Source organism: Salvelinus namaycush, chromosome 33 (genome assembly GCF_016432855.1).
Source record: "Salvelinus namaycush isolate Seneca chromosome 33, SaNama_1.0, whole genome shotgun sequence".
In the NCBI taxonomy this organism is placed as follows: Eukaryota; Metazoa; Chordata; class Actinopteri; order Salmoniformes; family Salmonidae; genus Salvelinus; species Salvelinus namaycush.
In genome coordinates this window covers 25,904,980-25,923,944 of record NC_052339.1, presented here as the reverse complement: position 1 = coordinate 25,923,944, position 18,965 = coordinate 25,904,980, and the positions used below count along the sequence as shown (strand labels likewise).

At 43.4% G+C, this 18,965-nt stretch overlaps 1 protein-coding gene across 1 annotated transcript in view; it reads right to left on the bottom strand.

Moving 5' to 3' along the window:
• Nucleotides 1–258: 258 nt before the first annotated feature.
• LOC120027735 (sodium channel protein type 4 subunit alpha-like) overlaps nucleotides 259–18,965 on the bottom strand; it is a 174,045-nt gene continuing 155,338 nt past the window's right edge. Inside the window, exons 24-29 of the mRNA XM_038972735.1 lie at nucleotides 10,619–10,891; nucleotides 8,279–8,332; nucleotides 7,905–8,046; nucleotides 7,706–7,806; nucleotides 6,959–7,229; nucleotides 259–1,511 (exon numbers count right to left, since the gene is read on the bottom strand). Of these exons, the coding sequence (XP_038828663.1) occupies nucleotides 259–1,511; nucleotides 6,959–7,229; nucleotides 7,706–7,806; nucleotides 7,905–8,046; nucleotides 8,279–8,332; nucleotides 10,619–10,891 (2,094 nt within the window). The remainder of the gene's footprint in view (nucleotides 1,512–6,958; nucleotides 7,230–7,705; nucleotides 7,807–7,904; nucleotides 8,047–8,278; nucleotides 8,333–10,618; nucleotides 10,892–18,965) is intronic.

The following is an 18,965-nucleotide window of genomic DNA, read 5'->3' as shown; positions in this document are numbered from 1 at the left end:
CATATTACCTGTGAAGCAAACTTGACATGAGCAGGGTCAATGGTCATCTAGGATTTACACACGCCCCCTTTGTGTACTCCCACAAAGCATGTTCACCAAAAATAAACAAATCATTTGCCTTTTCTCTATGAAAACCCCTAGCAGTTTCTCTGCACAACCACATGTACTAAACCAGGGTAATTTGAGCTATTTTACATTCGGTAAACAACAACAACAACAAAAAATGTAAAAGAGAAAAAAAGCATTTCCTAGTCGCTGTTACAGAAATGTCTCGCGGTCTCTGTCGGGGGCAGGGCAATGTTCGCTTAGGTCACTGTTCCTGGACTGTTCGAGAATTAAAACTTGGAAAAGTTCGCTAGTCGCCCGTGTGACGCTGTCGTAAGACGGCGGAGAGGAGGTGGAGGACAGGGTCTCCATCAGCTCCATCTCAGGCCCCCCGTAGTTCTCCTTGATCATGGAGGCTATGAGGCCCTCTTTCTCCGGGGCGGTGACCCTCTTGTCCGTGGAGCTTTGCGTCAGATTGATCTGCATTGATCTGTACATGAAGGAGGCTTGCTTCATCTGCCTCCGCAACAGGTGCCGGCGGTAGCACCTCTGGATGACAGCGGCGGACATGTCCTCCTGTTTGCGCCTCAGTGTGGTGGTGATAGGCTCGTAGGAGATCTTGGATGGGTTGGCCATCATGAATTTCTCCTCCATTTGCTGCTTAAGAGCATCCATCTCGCCCGACTCGCCCAACACACGCTTGGTGAAGGCAAAGAGAATGTCCAGGCAGTGGATCTTGTCTCCACTGACCATGGGCAGGTCCATGGAGATCAGCTTGATTTTGTTAGGCTTGCCAATGCGCAGTGGCTCCGACAGTGTGTCAGCAAAGTCTGACAGCTTGGCGTACTCGATGAACTGCGTGGCCTCTGGGTCGAACTTCTCCCACACCTCATAGAACATCTCGAAGTCGTCCTCACTCAGCGGCTCGGTGCTCTCCTCAGTGGCCACGCTGAAGTTCTCCAGGATGATGGCGATGTACATGTTGACCACGATGAGGAAGGAGATGATGATGTAGGTGACGAAGAAGGTGATGCCCACCGAGGGGTTGCCACAGTTGCCCCTGGCATTGGTGCCTGTGTGGACGAGGTTGGGGTTGCACTCTTCCGGAGAGTTGTTGAGGATTGGGCTGAGCAGGCCATCCCAGCCCGCTGACGTGGTGATCTGGAATAGGCAGATCATACTGTTGCCAAACGTCTCGAAGTTGAACATGTCGTCGATGCCCGCCTGCTTCTTGACATAGGCAAAGTTGGCCATGCCAAAGATGGCATATATGAACATGACCAGAAAGAGCAGGAGGCCGATGTTGAACAGGGCGGGAAGGGACATCATTAAGGCAAAGAGTAAGGTCCTTATTCCTTTGGCTCCGCGGATGAGTCGAAGTACTCGTCCGATCCTGGCCAATCGAATGACTCGGAACAGTGTCGGCGACACAAAGTACTTCTCTATGATGTCAGCGAGAACGATACCTGGAAGATAGGGGGAAAAACATGAGATCTCTGTACTTCTAATTAGACCATCATTAACAGTAAGGCTAGCTCTTTCCCACACTACACACGCAATATCTTATGGAATTAGGTTGACTATTGGTAACCAGGAGTAAATTAGGCTGAAGGACAGAGTCTCCCTGCTATCACCATTAAGCTTCCTTCTCCTTCATGTCAATTCTAGGTTCCCCAAACCCATTCACCAATGAGCTCATGATAAAGGCTTCCACTATTACTGGGTCTGCCTGCCTTCAAATGACATTCAAGTTGCCTCCAATCCCTCTCACCTCCACGACCACTTTACCATCTGTCCCTGATTTGTGACCCTCCTCTCCCATGGACCAGGAAGGTCGCACCTGAGTTATTGATTGTGGAGTGGGGTTGGGAGTCACCCTTTGGAGCCATACGTTAAGCCCCCAGCCCCCCACCAACCACCAACCACAACCTCTGATGCAGCACTTCAATCATGCCCAAATCACCCCCGCTGACAACCCTGATTGCTACAATTACCTTCACCTCAACAGAGGCATCCTTGCCCACGCATGTAATTTAGCATGGGGACGGCTACTTAGCCCTTTGGTTTGCTTTAGTTCCCCATCAGGGCCATACAGAACATACATGTGCCCCTGATTCATCAGATAATAGCCCCACTTACTATCAATGACTTGATTGACATGATAGATAACCTTGCCAAATGGATACAAAATCTTGGATGCCAGAGGTGATGGCCAAGGTATATTGCAAAACACAATTAAGGTTCTGAAATGTGTTCTTCAGGTATGACTTATTGTTTAGAACTAAACAGCAATCTTATCCAGAGCGACTTACAGTAGTTCCCTCTAAGCTGCATGCGTGTGCGGGTACTAGCCCTGAGACTACCGAGTAGCTCCCCCGGGACTGCCTCGCAGAAATATCAGCCCACCGAGAGAAGCACGAGATTGAATTTCACTCAACTTTCTAGAACAGTGTTCACCAACCGGTCGATTGCGATCGACTGGTCGATCTCCAACGCATTCCTAGTCGATCACTAAACATTTCTGTAAAATTGTTGGCAGTAGGTGCACCCGATTCAGCTACCCTGTGAGATTTCAAAACGTTTAAAACCATGACTAGAGAGAGACTGTCAACGAATACAGCAATGAGATGCTGTATTTATAAGTGAGTTCATGTTTAAGTTCTTACTCAGCACTGTCAACACTTTGTATCCAACACTTTTATAAACCATAAAACGCACTTTCTTCCTGTTTCCACTCAGCGCTACAACAAGCACAGCAGCAGTAATGAATAAGTCGGAAAGTGTCTCTATAGGCTTGCGCTGTTGTTATTATTACCGTTTGGGTCTTTTTTAATATCGAGGAACATTTCACTTTCTCTGTTCATCGGAGTAATAACATGAATTTGTGCATGAGGCAGAAATAATGCGGTGCGACTCGAGTTTTGCCATCAGCTGGAAGACGGTGTCCCTTTTTGGTCAGTGTCAGTGGAGGAAAGGGAGAGAGGAGGGATGTTAAGAGGTGGACCCTCAGTCTGCTGCTCTCTTCCTCTGCTGAGACTGACCATCAGCCCAGTAAAATAAAAATAAAATGATTTAAAGGTCACTCAGATGTGATTCACAAGTAATACATCAATGGATCTATTACTGGCGTGATCATATAGTCTACCTCAAATTTTGAAATCTAACTTTAAAAATGGCCTGAACAACAATGCATTGGCAGGGCAATTCAAGCAAAGCCAATATGCTGTGATAATGTATTGGGCCTTTGGCTTACTGCACAAACATCATTGCTACAGTACTGTTTTTAATTGGTTAATGTTGCATATGCTTACGTTTTTTAAGTCATGTTAATAAAAAATCTGAGTGGTAGATCTTGGCAATTGACTCAGTGATCAAAGACTCAAAGTGATCTTGACTCACTTAACGTGGCAATTGTGATCGAATCAACGCAACAGTAGCCACGTTCAATGCAACATACCAAAACAAAACAAACTATGCAAACTAAACAAAACAAACTAAGAGATTTTGTTGTAGGCAGAAAGCATCGGATTTTATTGCATTGACATGTACTACTCAGCCCGTACTCTACCGAGACCGGTGCGGCATGAACAATCAGAGCTACAGTAGGCCTATATGCAAATAGACAATTGCCATACATGGATCTGTGCAATTTTCTTTGAACTGGACTGTGTTCACATCATGAGCGGTTGTGAGTAGATGCGCTTGTTTTGAGATAAAAGCGAGACCTGCATGTAGCCACTTGAGCACATTTTGTTCATATCCTTTGCTACTTAGTGAGTTATTAGCTCAGTTATAGATCATTTGTAGTCAGCAATAGGAGAGCGATTGCTTCCTACAAGAGCAGAAAACGTGTACATTTCTCTTTGAAAAGAGAGTCAGGTAAAGAGTTATTTTTTGTCTTAAAGGGGCAGTGTTGTATTTTGAGACAGGCTTGAATAAGCTAAGTAGCCAATAGCCAGAGGGAAGCATAATTTGTCTGATTCTCTGTAATAATGGTATGGTAAAATGTATGCATTTTATTTGGTAAAGTGATTTATTGCATTAAACAACACAACAACATTTTCAGTCACCTCCTTGTCTGAAGGACGAGTGGATAAACAGGTTAATGTCAAGCCCTGCATGTTTTTTTTCCAAAGGTCTCATGGAATGTAGGCCTACATTGAACACCACCCATTGGCTGCTACTGTAGACAGACTAGCTATTTCCATGTTAAAATGTTATGTGATGCATTTTCTCCATTGTTTTCTATGGTAAGCCACTCTGGTAGGCCTCCATTATGATCAAATAGCCACAGTAGCCTACATGGCCACAGTAAAACTGTAACTTAAAGTAGGCACAGCCTCAGTGTTCACAGTAAAACTGTAACTTAAAGCGGGTACAGCCTCAGTGTTCACAGTAAAACACTAACTTAAAGCGGACACAGCCTCAGTGTTCACAGTAAACGCAAGCTGGAAGTTGCACAGAATTTTCACAACGTTCAAGTTTGCACTCACCAGACCTAAAATTTGCTCAGTGATAAAAAAAAAATGAGAGGGAACATTGCCCATAACGCTAGCGTTGCAACACCAGGCACTACCAACTGAGCTACATGGGAAATCTGTCAATATAATATTTCTTGGTAAATTTGAAGGTCCCAAGCTAAATGTCATTATCTGTGTATGGGCCAGCTAGTGACTTGGAATGCCTTGCTTATAGGCAAACAACCAAGGTCATGAGTTCAACTGTATCACCCAAGGATGTTGACCTGCCACAGCTGCATTAGACGAGAACTGCAGTGCCTTCGGAAAGTAACAGCCTTCTTCTAAAATCGATTAAAATAAAAAATCCTCATCAGTCTGCACACAATACCCCATAATGACAAAGCGAAAACAGGTTTTTAGAAATTTTAGCAAAGAAAATTAAATATAAAAACAAAAATACCTTATTTACATAAGTATTCAGACCCTTTGCTATGATACTTGAAATTGAGCTCAGGTGCATACTGTTTCCACTGATCATCCTTGAGATGTTTCTACAACTTGATTGGAGTTCACCTGTGGTAAATTCAATTGACTGGACATGATTTGGAAAAGCCCATACCTGTCTATATAAGGTCCCACAGTTGACAGTGCACGTCAGAGCAAAAACCAAGCCATAAGGTCGAAGGAATAGTTCGTAGAGCTCAGAGACAGGATTGTGTCAAGGCACAGATCTGGGAAAGGGTACCAAAAAATGTCTGCAGCATTGAAGGTCCCCAAGAACACAGTGGCCTGCATCATTCTTAAATGGAAGAAGTTTGGAACCACCAACACTCTTCCTAGAGTGGCCAAACTGAGCAATCAGGGGAGAAGGGCCTTGGTCAGGCAGGTGACCGAGCACCCGATGGTCACTCTGACAGAGCCATAGAGTTCTGTGGAGATGGAAAAACCTTCGAGAAGGACGACCATCTCTGCATCACTCCACCAATCATGCCTTTATAGTAGTGGCCAGGCGGAAGCCACTCCTCAGTAAAAGGCACATGTCAGCCCACTTGGAATTTGCAAAAAGGCACCTAAAAGACTCTCAAACCATGAGAAACAAGATTCTCTGGTCAGATGAAACTAAGATTGAACTCTTTAGCCTGAATGCCAAGCATCACGTCTGTAGGAAACCTGGCACCATCCCTACCGTGAGGCATGGTGGTGGCAGCATCATGCTGTGGAGATGTTTTTCAGCGGCAGGGACTGGGATTCTAGTCTCCCTCCTGGGAGGCAAAGATGTACGGAGCAAAGTACAGAGAGATCCTTGATGAAAACCTGCTCCAAAGCCCTCAGGACCTCAGACTGGGGCGACTGTTCACCTTCCAACAGGAAAAGGACACTAAGCACACAGCCAAGACAAAGCAGGAGTGGGTTCGGGACAAGTCTCTGAATGTCCTTGAGTGGCCCAGCCAGGGCCCGGATTTGAACCCGATCGAACATCTCTGGAGAGACCTGAAAATAGCTGTGCTATCCTCTCAACCTGACGGAGCTTGAGTATCTCCAGAGAAGAATGGTAGAAACTCCCCAAATATAGGTGTACCAAGCTTGTAGAGTCATACCCAAGAATACTCGAGGCTGTAATCGCTGCCAAAGGTGCTTCAACAAAGTACTGAGTAAAGGATCTAAATACTTATGTAAATGTGATATTTACATTTTTAAACATTTCTAAAACCAGTTTTTGCTTTCTCATTATGTGGTATTGTGTGTAGATTGATGAGGAAAGAAAACTATTTAATCAACTTTAGAATAAGGCTGTAACATAACAAAATGTGGAAAAAGTGAAGGGGTCTGAATACTTTCCGAATGCACCGTACATACCGATAGCCATACATCAGCTACATATAGCAACCATATTTCAGTATAACTGCCAGTTAACAGACCCATGCAATTACATCGCAATGAGCATCATTGAAAACCCCTGATTATTTATTACATTTTTTGGTACTTTTTACCTCTTTTTCTCCCCAATTGGTAGTTACAGTTATGTCCCATCGCTGCAACTCCCGTACAGACTCGGGAGAGGCGTCTGTCGAGAGCCATGCGTCCTCCAAAACATGTTACCCTGCCAAGCCGCACTGCTTCTTGACACACTGCTCGCTTAACCAGGAAGCCAGCCGCACCAATGTGTCGGCGGAAACACCGTACAGCTGGCGACCCAAGTCAACTTGCATGCGCCCGGCTCGCCATAAGGACTCGCTAGAGCGCGATGGGACAAGGACATCCCGGCCGGCCTAACCCGGACGATGCTGGGCCAACTGTGCACCGCCTCATGGATCTCACAGCCGGCTGCGACACAGCCTGTGATCAAACCCGGGTCTGTAGTGACGCCTCTAGCACTGCGATGCAGTGCCTTAGACCGCTGCGCCACTTGGGAGGCAGACCCCTGATTAATTAAGCCCAAGCAACAAACTCACCAACGATGGAGAGGATGACCACTACAAAGTCGAAGATGTTCCAGCCAATGGTGAAGAAGTAGCAGCGTAGCGCCACGATCTTGATGAGGCACTCGCAGGAGAAGATGATGATGAAGGCCAGGTTGATTTTGTTGAGGATGTACTCCATGCGGGCCGGCTGCTCGTCCGTCTCCACCATCATGGTAATCATGTTGAGCAGGATGAGGACCATGATGATGATGTCGAATGCTTGCTTGCCCACCAGGTCGAAGAAGAAGCCCTGCACTTGGTTCTGGGAGAAGAGAGGTAGTGAGTAATAGGTGTTATTTTGAAATGCAAGAGGCTTATGCACTAAGGTGAAGAAATTTGAAAGAATAGGAAACTTTTTTAGGGATTGAACTTTTGTTATATATATTTTTTTAACTATCCTGCCCAATACTTCGAAAAAAAGTTACATATTTTTTTACATTTATTTTTACATATTTTTATTTCACCTTTATTTAACAAGGTAAGCTAGTTGAGAACAAGTTCTCATTTACAACTAATTTACAACTATCCCTATAAGATCCAGAAATACCAGTCATTGGAACACAAGAGGCTTATGCACTAAAGGGCAAAGAAAATAAAAGGAATAGTTCCCTTTTTTGGAGGTTTTAACTTATTTTCTACTTACCTGGCATGTTATCAAAAATAAGCTAAAAGTTCCAAAAAAGTTAACTATCCCTTTAATTAGATCAAGAAAATAGGGTTCAATTAGCTCCAGCTCACCAATGGCCTTGGAATTGGTTTCTGAGGCTTTTTAGACCCTAGCTTCTTCATGGCATTGTAGTACTTTTTCTGTTCCTCTGTCATGAAGATGTCTTGCCCACCTAAGTAAAGAGACATCCCTTTTCTGTTATTTTCACTGTGAAAATAACCCAATTTTCTAAAAGTTCATGGCATTTGTTGGCCATGATGGTTTTGATACTTATCTTTCGTTTCTGCTGGTTGAAGTTGTCGATGATGACGCCAATGAAGAGGTTAAGGGTGAAGAAGGAGCCAAAGATTATGAAAATGACGAAGTATAGGTACATGTACATGTTGACCTCTCTGATAGGCTGCTCGTCCACCTAGTGGAGCCAGAGAAAAACCATGTTAGGACAATACACTGTTCACCTACATTTTATCAGTTGAAAACTGGTAAATGTTATGGTGGTATTACATCAAGGCATGATTATGACAACAAAAAATACTTTCAAATTTCAAGTAATTTTTAAGACAGTCTTATATAGGCTTTATGATGGAACATTCAAATGTTAAATCATGTAATACAAAACAAGTACATTGACATTTAATACTTACAGCACGAGAATCCACTGCTGCATACATGATCTCCATCCAGCCTTTGAATGTAGCCTTGTAACAAAGGACATGAACTTCAATGAGCATGTGCCACCATCAACTTCAATGAGCATGTGCCACCATCAACTTCAATGAGCATGTGCCACCATCAACTTCAATGAGCATGTGCCACCATCAACGTCAATGAGCATGTGCCACCATCAACTTCAATGAGCATGTGCCACCATCAACTTCAATGAGCATGTGCCACCATCAACTTCAATGAGCATGCGCCACCATCAACTTCAATGAGCATGTGCCACCATCAACTTCAATGAGCATGTGCCACCATCAACTTCAATGAGCATGTGCCACTATCAACTTCAATGAGCATGTGCCACTATCAACTTCAATGAGCATGTGCCACTATCAACTTCAATGAGCATGTGCCACTATCAACTTCAATGAGCATGTGCCACTATCAACTTCAATGAGCATGTGCCACTATCAACTTCAATGAGCATGTGCCACTATCAACTTCAATGAGCATGTGCCACTATCAACTTCAATGAGCATGTGCCACTATCAACTTCAATGAGCATGTGCCACTATCAACTTCAATGAGCATGTGCCACTATCAACTTCAATGAGCATGTGCCACTATCAACTTCAATGAGCATGTGCCACTATCAACTTCAATGAGCATGTGCCACTATCAACTTCAATGAGCATGCGCCACTATCAACTTCAATGAGCATGCGCCACTATCAACTTCAATGAGCATGTGCCACTATCAACTTCAATGAGCATGCGCCACTATCATCACTATATAAACGCATACATAGGAGCATTATTTTAAAATGAAAACGATATATGCTTGTATTTCTATATGACAGAGTGCGGGTATCTATTCTTCCTATGATATGGTTTTGTCATCAACCATTAAACAGAAGAACCCCCCCTCAAAAAACAAAAACATACAGTCTCTACAAAATAAATACTGGCCATGTGCCATGTTAGAGCTGAGATGTTCTGAATGGCAGTGGAAAGGATTTATATGTACTTCCTCCTGACCGCATGGAGTGTCTTTCTAGACGGAGGAAGAAGGAGAGTGAGCGGGGTGCCCTACTTCATCACAAGTGAGTTCTTATCAGCGAGAAATCACGGCGGTGGGTCTTTTCGCCTTGGTTACGGGTTATTATTGGCTTTTGTGAATGACTGAGGGCCAGACTGTTTCCAGATGCAAATGGGGAAGTTAGAATGAAGGGAAATCACAAGAAGGTGATGAAAAGGAGCTAAGTGAATTGTTGCTAGGCACCCACACCAACTAAATTAAAGCGAAGAATGAAGTGCATGCACTTGCTTAGCACAACATTCTCTGTAATGGCCTCCATCGCTGCTAAAAGCATAACATTCTCTGTAATGGCTTCCATCGCTGCTAAAAGCATAACATTCTCTGTAATGGCTTCCATCGCTGCTAAAAGCATAACATTCTCTGTAATGGCCTCCATCGCTGCTAAAAGCACAACATTCTCTGTAATGGCCTCCATCGCTGCTAAAAGCATAACATTCTCTGTAATGGCTTCCATCGCTGCTAAAAGCACAACATTCTCTGTAATGGCTTCCATCGCTGCTAAAAGCACAACATTCTCTGTAATGGCTTCCATCGCTGCTAAAAGCACAACATTCTCTGTAATGGCCTCCATCGCTGCTAAAAGCACAACATTCTCTGTAATGGCTTCCATCGCTGCTAAAAGCACAACATTCTCTGTAATGGCCTCCATCGCTGCTAAAAGCACAACATTCTCTGTAATGGCCTCCATCGCTGCTAAAAGCATAACATTCTCTGTAATGGCCTCCATCGCTGCTAAAAGCACAACATTCTCTGTAATGGCTTCCATCGCTGCTAAAAGCACAACATTCTCTGTAATGGCCTCCATCGCTGCTAAAAGCACAACATTCTCTGTAATGGCCTCCATCGCTGCTAAAAGCATAACATTCTCTGTAATGGCCTCCATCGCTGCTAAAAGCACAACATTCTCTGTAATGGCCTCCATCGCTGCTAAAAGCACAACATTCTCTGTAATGGCCTCCATCGCTGCTAAAAGCATAACATTCTCTGTAATGGCCTCCATCGCTGCTAAAAGCACAACATTCTCTGTAATGGCTTCCATCGCTGCTAAAAGCACAACATTCTCTGTAATGGCCTCCATCGCTGCTAAAAATAAAAGCTTGCGACTTGTTGATCGATTCGGGGATCTCTGGACAGGCACGGTGGGCAGCGTAAAAAAGTATGAGCGAGGAAAGAACGTCTCAAACTGAGAAAAACTAAAAGGAAAGGGGAAAAAAAGTCCAACTCACAACTTGTAAGAGGGCAAGGTAACCGGCGCCCACGTTGTCGAAGTTGACCTTGACTCTGGTCCAGTAGAACTGCGTGTCGTTCATGGCCAGGCAGTCGGTCTTGTTGTTGACCATGGACACATTGTGGATGTAGCCCGTCAGGTTGACGCAGCGTCCGTACTTGCCGGCGAACAGATTGACCCCCATGATGCTGAAGATGAGCCAGAAGATCAGGCACACCAGCAGTACGTTCATGATGGACGGGATGGCGCCGATCAGGGCGTTTACCACAACCTGTCGCCATGGAAACACACACGTCAAGCGTCCATCTGCCCCCTTCTGCTTTCACATGACACACTCCATACATGATGCCAGTAACTTAATCAGAGAAACTCATACCAGTGTGCACATGCTTGTGGTTCACTTACTCTAAGTGCTTGCCCAACCCACCCCCAAAACACGAAGTATATATATATATATATATATATATATATATCAAACTATTCAAACACACTTTGTAGAATAATCCCACCACCCTTAAAAATATCACATTTCCAAAATTCATGCAAACTAGGGAAACTGGCAAATGAGATTAAGAATGTTTGTTTGTCTCATATTCAATCACGAGCAGCAGCAACTTTTTAAACTATCCTGGTAACCTTAAAGTGCTAGACTAGAGGAACAGGAGGGTAGTGTGCAGAGCTAGGAGTTCCTGAGTGTCACTGCTCTAATAGAACGAGTGGATATTGGGGTTTAGCCCTGCACATCCCTTAAGGTGTCACAAAGAAATCTGCTGCTCACTCACTCACTCCTCTGTATACTGTAGCCGGGCTGCACTTCCACTTCGCGTTTCCCACTGAGGAGCAGACCCAGACGTTTTCAAGCAGCGTGACGCCTAATCCCATTTGCCAGATTTACAGTGGAGGAGAGCAGCGAGCTCGGCGGACATCAGCCCCCCCACTTCCGACAGCATGCAAATTTCATGGGCAGGAATTCAAATTCATTCCAGTGGATGTCAGGGGAAATTATATACATATTAAAGGGCTACAAGCTAGGTTGACAGCTGTTGACTTAAACTAACACTGTGCAACAGGAGGGAACAATAGCCCAAAATCTTAACTTCAGTGTGCATGAACTGTTCGAGGGGGTTTAAGGATGTGTTTGAGGGAATGAATAATGATTAAGGAAATGTTACAGGCTAAACATTAATCTGAATATCTGAACACAGAAATGCATGTAAGAGAATGTGATAAGAAAATCAACCGCTTAAACAAATAGCAAGGAGATTTATATTAATACTGCCACAGGTGAGAAACAACTTGTAAAGTAATATCACAGACAGGTAAAGATGTGAGAAAGGATAGAAAGATTGGAATGAGATAATGGAAATGCTACATACTAAGTGTATGGAGTACATACAGTTGAAGTCTGAAGTTTACATACACCTTAGCCAAATACATTTAAACTCAGTTTTTCACAATTCCGGACATTTAATCCTAGTAAAAATTCCCTGTTTTAGGTCAGTTAGGATCATCATTTTATTTTAAGAATGTGAAATGTCAGAATAATAGTAGAGAAAATGAATTATTTCAGCTTTAATTTTTAGCATCACATTCCCAGTGGGTCAGAAGTTAACATACACTCAATTAGTATTTGGTAGCATTGCCTTAACTTGGGTCAAACGTTTCAGGTAGCCTTCCACAAGCTTCCCACAATAAGTTGGGTGAATTTTGGCCCATTCCTCCTGACAGAGCTGGTGTAACTGAGTCAGGTTTGTAGGCCTGCTTGCTCGCACATGCTTTTCAGTTCTGCCCACAAATATCTATAGGATTGAGGTCAGGGCTTTGTGATGGCCACTCCAATACCTTGACTTTGTTGTCCTTAAGCCATTTTGCCACAACTATGGAAGTATGCTTGGGGTCATTGTCCATTTGGAAGACCCCTTCGCAACCAAACTTTAACTACCTGACTGATGTCTTGAGATGTTGCTTCAATATATCCACATAATTTTCCTTCCTCATTATGCTATCTATTTTGTGAAGTGCAACAGTCCCTCCTGCAGCAAAGCACTGTCACGTTCCTGACCTGTTTTCTCTTGTTTTTGTATGTGTTTAGTTGGTCAGGGCGTGAGTTGGGGTGGGCATTCTATGTTTTGTGTTTCTATGTTTAGGTCAGTGGTAATTAGCCTTATATGGTTCTCAATCAGGGACAGGTGTTTGACGTTTCCTCTGATTGAGAACCATATAAAGGTAGGCTGTTCACACTGTTTGTTTGTGGGTGGTTGTCTTCCGTGTCTGTATGTCTACCACACGGGACTGTTTCGTTTGTCGTTTCGTTATGTAGTCTGTTCCTGTTCGTGCGTTCTTCATAGTTTGTAAGTTCTCAAGTCAGGTCTGTCTACATCGTTTATTTGTTTTGTAGTTTGTTGAAGTGTTTTCGTGTTTCGTGTTTTCTTTAATAAACTTCATTATGTATTATAACAACGCTGCGCTTTGGTCCAATCCCTACTCCTCCTCTTCAGACGAAGAGGAGGAGGACAACCGTTACAAGCACCCCCACAACATGATGCTGCCACCCCCGTGCTTCACGGTTGGGACATTGTTCTTCGGCTTGCAAGCATCCCTCTTTTTTCTCCAAACATAACGATAGTCATTATGGCAAAACATTTTTGTTTCATCAGACCAGAGTACATTTCACCAAAAAGTACGATCTTTGTCCCCATGTGCAGTTGCAAACCGTAGTCTGGCTTTTTTATGGCGGTTAAGGAGCAGTGGCTTCTTCCTTGCTGAGCGGCCTTTCAGGTTATGTTTATATAGGACTCGTTTTACTGTGGATATATATACTTTTCTACCTGTTTCCTCCAGCATCTTCACAAGGTCCTTTGCTGTTGTGGGATTGATTTGCACTTTTTGCACCAAAGTACTTTCATCTCTAGGAGACAGAAGGCGTCTCGTTCCTGAGCGGTATGACGGCTGCGCGGTCCCATGGTGTTTATACTTGCACACTATTGTTTGTACAGATGAACGTGGTACCTTCAGGTGTTTGGAAATTGCTCCCAAGGATGAACCAGACTCGGGGAGGTCTGCAATTTGTTTTCTGAGGTCTTGGCTGATTTCTTTTGATTTTCCCATGATGTCAAGCAAAGAGGCACTGAGTTTGAAGGTAGGCCTTGAAATACACAGGTACACCTCCAATTGACCCAAATGATGTCAATTAGCCTATCAGAAGCATCTAAAGCCATGACATAATTTTCTGGAATTTTCCAAGCTGTTTAACTTAGTGTATGTAAACTTCTGACCCACTGGAATTGTGATACAGTGAATTATAAGTGAAATAATCTGTCTGTAAACAATTGTTGGAAAAATGACTTGTGTCATGCACAAAGTAGATGTCCTAACCGACTTGCCAAAACTACAGTTTGTTAAAAAGAAATTTGTGGAGTGGTTGAAAAACGGATTTTAATGACTCCAACCTAAGTGTACGTAAACTTCCGACTTCAACTGTACATGAAGTATGTGCATGCATGACACTGCTATGTTTATTAGCTTTTCTGGTAACACTTTACAATTATTTGTCCATATTCCTGTGTAATAATGCTGTAACAACATTGATTTAGTGGGAACTGGGCTTTGTAACGGAAACCCCTTGATAAAGACGGGCAATAATGACTGTATAAAATAAATAATTCAAACACTGAGCTCCAAAAAATTTGTAAATTAGCTTAACTTTTTTTTCTCTCAGAAAAAGTAGGGGTCAAAACCATTGACACCCCTAAAGATTCTTATTAAAAACGTAGTCAAAAGTTTAGTGTTTACTCCCATAATCCTGGCACTTAATGACTACATAAAGCTTGTGACACTTTGGATGCATTTGCAGTTCATTTTGGTTGTGTTTCCGATTGTTTTGTGCCCAAGACAGCTAGCCTCCCCTGTTATTGGTAATGGTGAGAGGTTAGCATGTTTTGAGAGTTTAGCACTTCTTTGACCCTCTGTAACTTTCTCACTCATCATTATTCATGATTCATTCATGATTATCCTTAATCATGGTAGCATCGTCATTAATGTAGAAGTGTATAGAAACATATTTTATTCTTATCTATAATAAAAGTACCTCTAAAATGACACAAAACAACAGCCCTTGTTCAACCTCAGGAGGCTGAAGAAATGTGTCTTGTCACCTAAAACCCTCACAAACTTTTACAGATGCATAATTGAGAGCATCCTGTCGGGCTGCATCACCGCCTGGTACGGAAACTGCACCGCCCACAACCGCAAGCCTCTCCAGAGGGTGGTGCGGTCTGCACAACGCATACCCGGGGGCAAACTACCTGCACTCCAGGAGACCTACAGCACCCGATGTCACAGGAAGGCCAAAAAGATCAACAACCACCCGAGCCACTGCCTGTTCACCCAGGCTACCATCCAGTAGGCAAGGTCAGTACAGGTGCATCAAAGCTGGGACCGAGAGACTGAAAAACAGCTTCTATCTCAAGGCCATCAGACACTTTAATAAATGGATCACTAGTCACTTTAATAATGCCACTTTAATAATGTCTACATATATTGCATTACTCATCTCATATGTACAGTATATACCAGTGGAGGCTCCTCAGAGGAGAAAGGGGAGAACCATCCTCTTCAGTGAATTTCATACAAATGGTTAAACATTGAGTTATCCTTTTTAGATAAAACTATACTAAATATATTCACATCACCAAATAATTGATTAAAACACACTGTTTTGCAATGAAGATCTACAGTAGCCTCAACAGCACTCAGTAGGGTAGCACCATGGTGTAGCCGGAGGACAGCTAGCTTCCGTCCTCCTCTTTGTTCATTGACTTCAAAATAAAACCTAGGAGGTTCTTGGTTCTCATCCCCTTCCATAGGCTTACACGGTAATTATGACAACTTCCGGAGGATGACCTCCAACCTATCAGAGCGCTAGCAGCATGGACTGACATGTCGTCCACCCAATCAAAGGATCAGAGAATGAATCTAGTACTGAAAGCATAAGCTACAGCTAGCTATCACTGCAGTGCATAGCTAGAAGAAGCAAGAGAGAGAGAGATTGTCATTTATTTTTTTCACTTTCAGTTTCATTTACTTAGCTAGCAAATGCAGCTGGCTAGTTTAGTTACTTAAACACCCGGCTCAAACAAAGGGACGCTATTTTATCTAGCTGGCAATGACTATCCAACACAACACTGGAACTCTTCCAAGTCAAGGTAAGCTCTTGGTTTTATTAATTTATTGCCACCGGGGCCCACCGGTGTAACTGCTAACTGACTAACGGTGACTAACCTCATTCCGAACAAATTTGCGCGACCGCGACATTCAAACGAGGCTGCACTGAAAACTAATGGGACTATAGCGACTGTGTTGACATCAAAAGCTTGGGTGTGAACTACGTTTCTATTCAAGCATTGATTGACATGGTAATGGCTCAATAGTACTGGAGAAAAGTTGAAAAAAACTGACCCCTCCGACGCTGTACGTTAAATTGTGACGTGTCATGATGTAACGTACAGCACGCATAAAGCAATGAATTATGTGTCTTACAGCCTCTCTCCATCAGGTGTAGCACTTCTCTCACCGTTTAAAAACAAGAAAGGGACAGGGACAGGGTAAGGGGACACCTAGTCATTTTTTGGTTCATCACTGCAAGCCATCGTGACTCTCAAAAGCCGCTGTTCACTTCTGAAGATAACTTTAGCGCCGCCTTAAAATCTTGTTTCAAATTTGACACAACTCTTCAAGTAGGTATGTAATGACACATTTACATTTTAGAGGTTTTAAGGTGATAAGTTGGACAGATCGAATGAAAAACGCAGTTTCCCCACACGACATATCTCTCCTTTTTACTATCACACAATAGGTTTCACTTCCCCACCCACCATTTTTAAAAAGACCCGACGGAGCTCATTGCCTTCTTGAATCATGCAGAGATGGGCATCACGAAGGTCTCGTCAATGATTTTTTGGGAAAGGGGAGAAATTGTGCGTTACAATGGTATTGATATTATATGGTATTACGTTTTTTGGGGCGCTAAAATAAGGTAAATTGTACGGACCAGCACAATGTGAGTTAGTTAACGTTATACATTGTAATGTTACTGCATGATTGCAGCAGGTTTACTAATGCATTAGTTCTATTAGCTATGTTGACTAGGACGATACTTTAGCTAATATGGGGACAACGATGTAGGCTGTGTGTACCGGTTATGACATGGTATGGAAAGTTTTTTTCAGCTGGTCAAATACAGCTTATGTGTTGTGCATTGAAGTCCACAAGCGAAGAGAAGAGAAGGAATACAAAGTGGCTGTTATGAGAGTGAACTCTGTTTACGCATGATCAGGGGTGTATTCATTCCGCTGATTCTGTTGAAAAAAAAGTTTCTTAAACGGATGCAAATGGAACAAAACAGGGATAAACATACCTGAATTTGTCCAATAGAAACTCTTGTTTGCAACTGTTGGACTAATGATTACAGCCTAGATCAGATAGATGCAGTCAAGAGTGTGCAAGGCGGTATTGAATGTCACTGTGTGTCACCTCAAATTTGTTTCGATATCTGTGTGTACCTATGTTGTAAACTTTCATTCATAGGCTAGGTAGCTGTTAGTGTCTTAACGACCATTCCACAGGTGCATGTTCATTAATTCCATTCCTTTACTTAGATTTGCGTGTATTATTTAGTTGTTGTGGAACTGTTAGATTACATATTAGATATTGCTGCACTGTCGGAACTAAACTCAGCAAAAAAAGAAACGTCCTCTCACTGTCAACTGCGTTTATTTTCAGAACACTTAACATGTGTAAATATTTGTATGAACATAACAAGATTCAACAACTGAGACATAAACTGAACAAGGTCCACAGACATGTGACTAAGATAAATTGAATAATGTGTCCCTGAACAAAGAGGGGGGGTCAAAATCAAAAGTAATAGTCAGTATCTGGTGTGGCCACCAGCTGCATTAAGTACTGCAGTGCATCTCCTCCTCATGGACTGCACCAGATTTGCCAGTTCTTGCTGTGAGATGTTACCCCAATTTCCACCAAGGCAGCTGCAAGTTCCCGGACATTTCTGGGGGGAATGGCCCTAGCCCTCACCCTCCGATCCAACAGGTCCCAGATGTGCTCAATGGGATTGATATCCGGGCTCTTCGCTGGCCATGGCAGAACACTGACATTCCTGTCTTGCAGGAAATCATGCACAGAATGAGCAGTATGGCTGGTGGCATTGTCATGCTGGAGGGTCATGTCAGGATGAGCCTGCAGGAAGGGTACCACATGAGGGAGGAGGATGTCTTCTCTGTAACGCGCAGCGTTGAGATTGCCTGCAATGACAACAAGCTCCGTCCGATGATGCTGTGACACACCGCCCCAAACCATGACGAACCTTCTCCGTCCAAATCGATTCCCTTCCAGAGCACAGGCCTCGGTGTAACGCTTATTCTTTCGACGATAAACACGAATCCGATCATCACCCCTGGTGAGACAAAACCGCGACTTGTCAGTGAAGAGCACCTTTTTCCAGTCGTGTCTGGTCCAGCGACGGTGGGTTTGTACCCATAGGCAACGTTGTTGCCGGTGATGTCTGGTGAGGACCTGCCTTACAACAGGCCTACAAGTCCTCAGTCCAGCCTCTCTCAGCCTATTGCAGACAGTTTGAGCACTGATGGAGGGATTGTGCGTTGCTGGTGTAACTCGGGCAGTTGTTGCCATCCTGTACCTGTCCCGCAGGTGTGGTGTTAGGATGTACCGATCCTGTGCAGGTGCTGTTACACGTGGTCTGCCACTGCGAGGACAATCAGCTGTCCGTTCTGTCTCCCTGTAGTGCTGTCTTAGACGTCTCACAGTACTTACATTGCAATTTATTGCCCTAGTCACATCTGCAGTCCTCATTCCTCCTTGCAGCATGCCTAAGGCATGTTCACACAGATGAGCAGGGACCCTTTCTTTTGGTGTTTTTCAGAGTCAGTAGAAAGGCCTCTTTAGTGTCCGAAGTTTTCATAACTGTGACCTTAATTGCCTACGGTCTGTGAGCTGTTAGTGTCTTAACGACCATTCCACAGGTGCATGTTCATTAATTGTTTATGGTTCATTGAACAAGCATGGGAAACAGTGTTTAAACCCTTTACAATGAAGATATGTGAAGTTCTTTGGATTTTTACGAATTATCTTTGAAAGACAGGGTCCTAAGTTTAGAAGCACAAACATTTCGCTACACTCTGCTAACCATGTGTATGTGACCAATCAAATTTGATTTGATTTCTATTGGGTACAAAATCTGACACACAAACAAAACAAACTGCAAATGCATCCAACACGTTTGTAGAGTCACAAACTTCATGTAGACATTG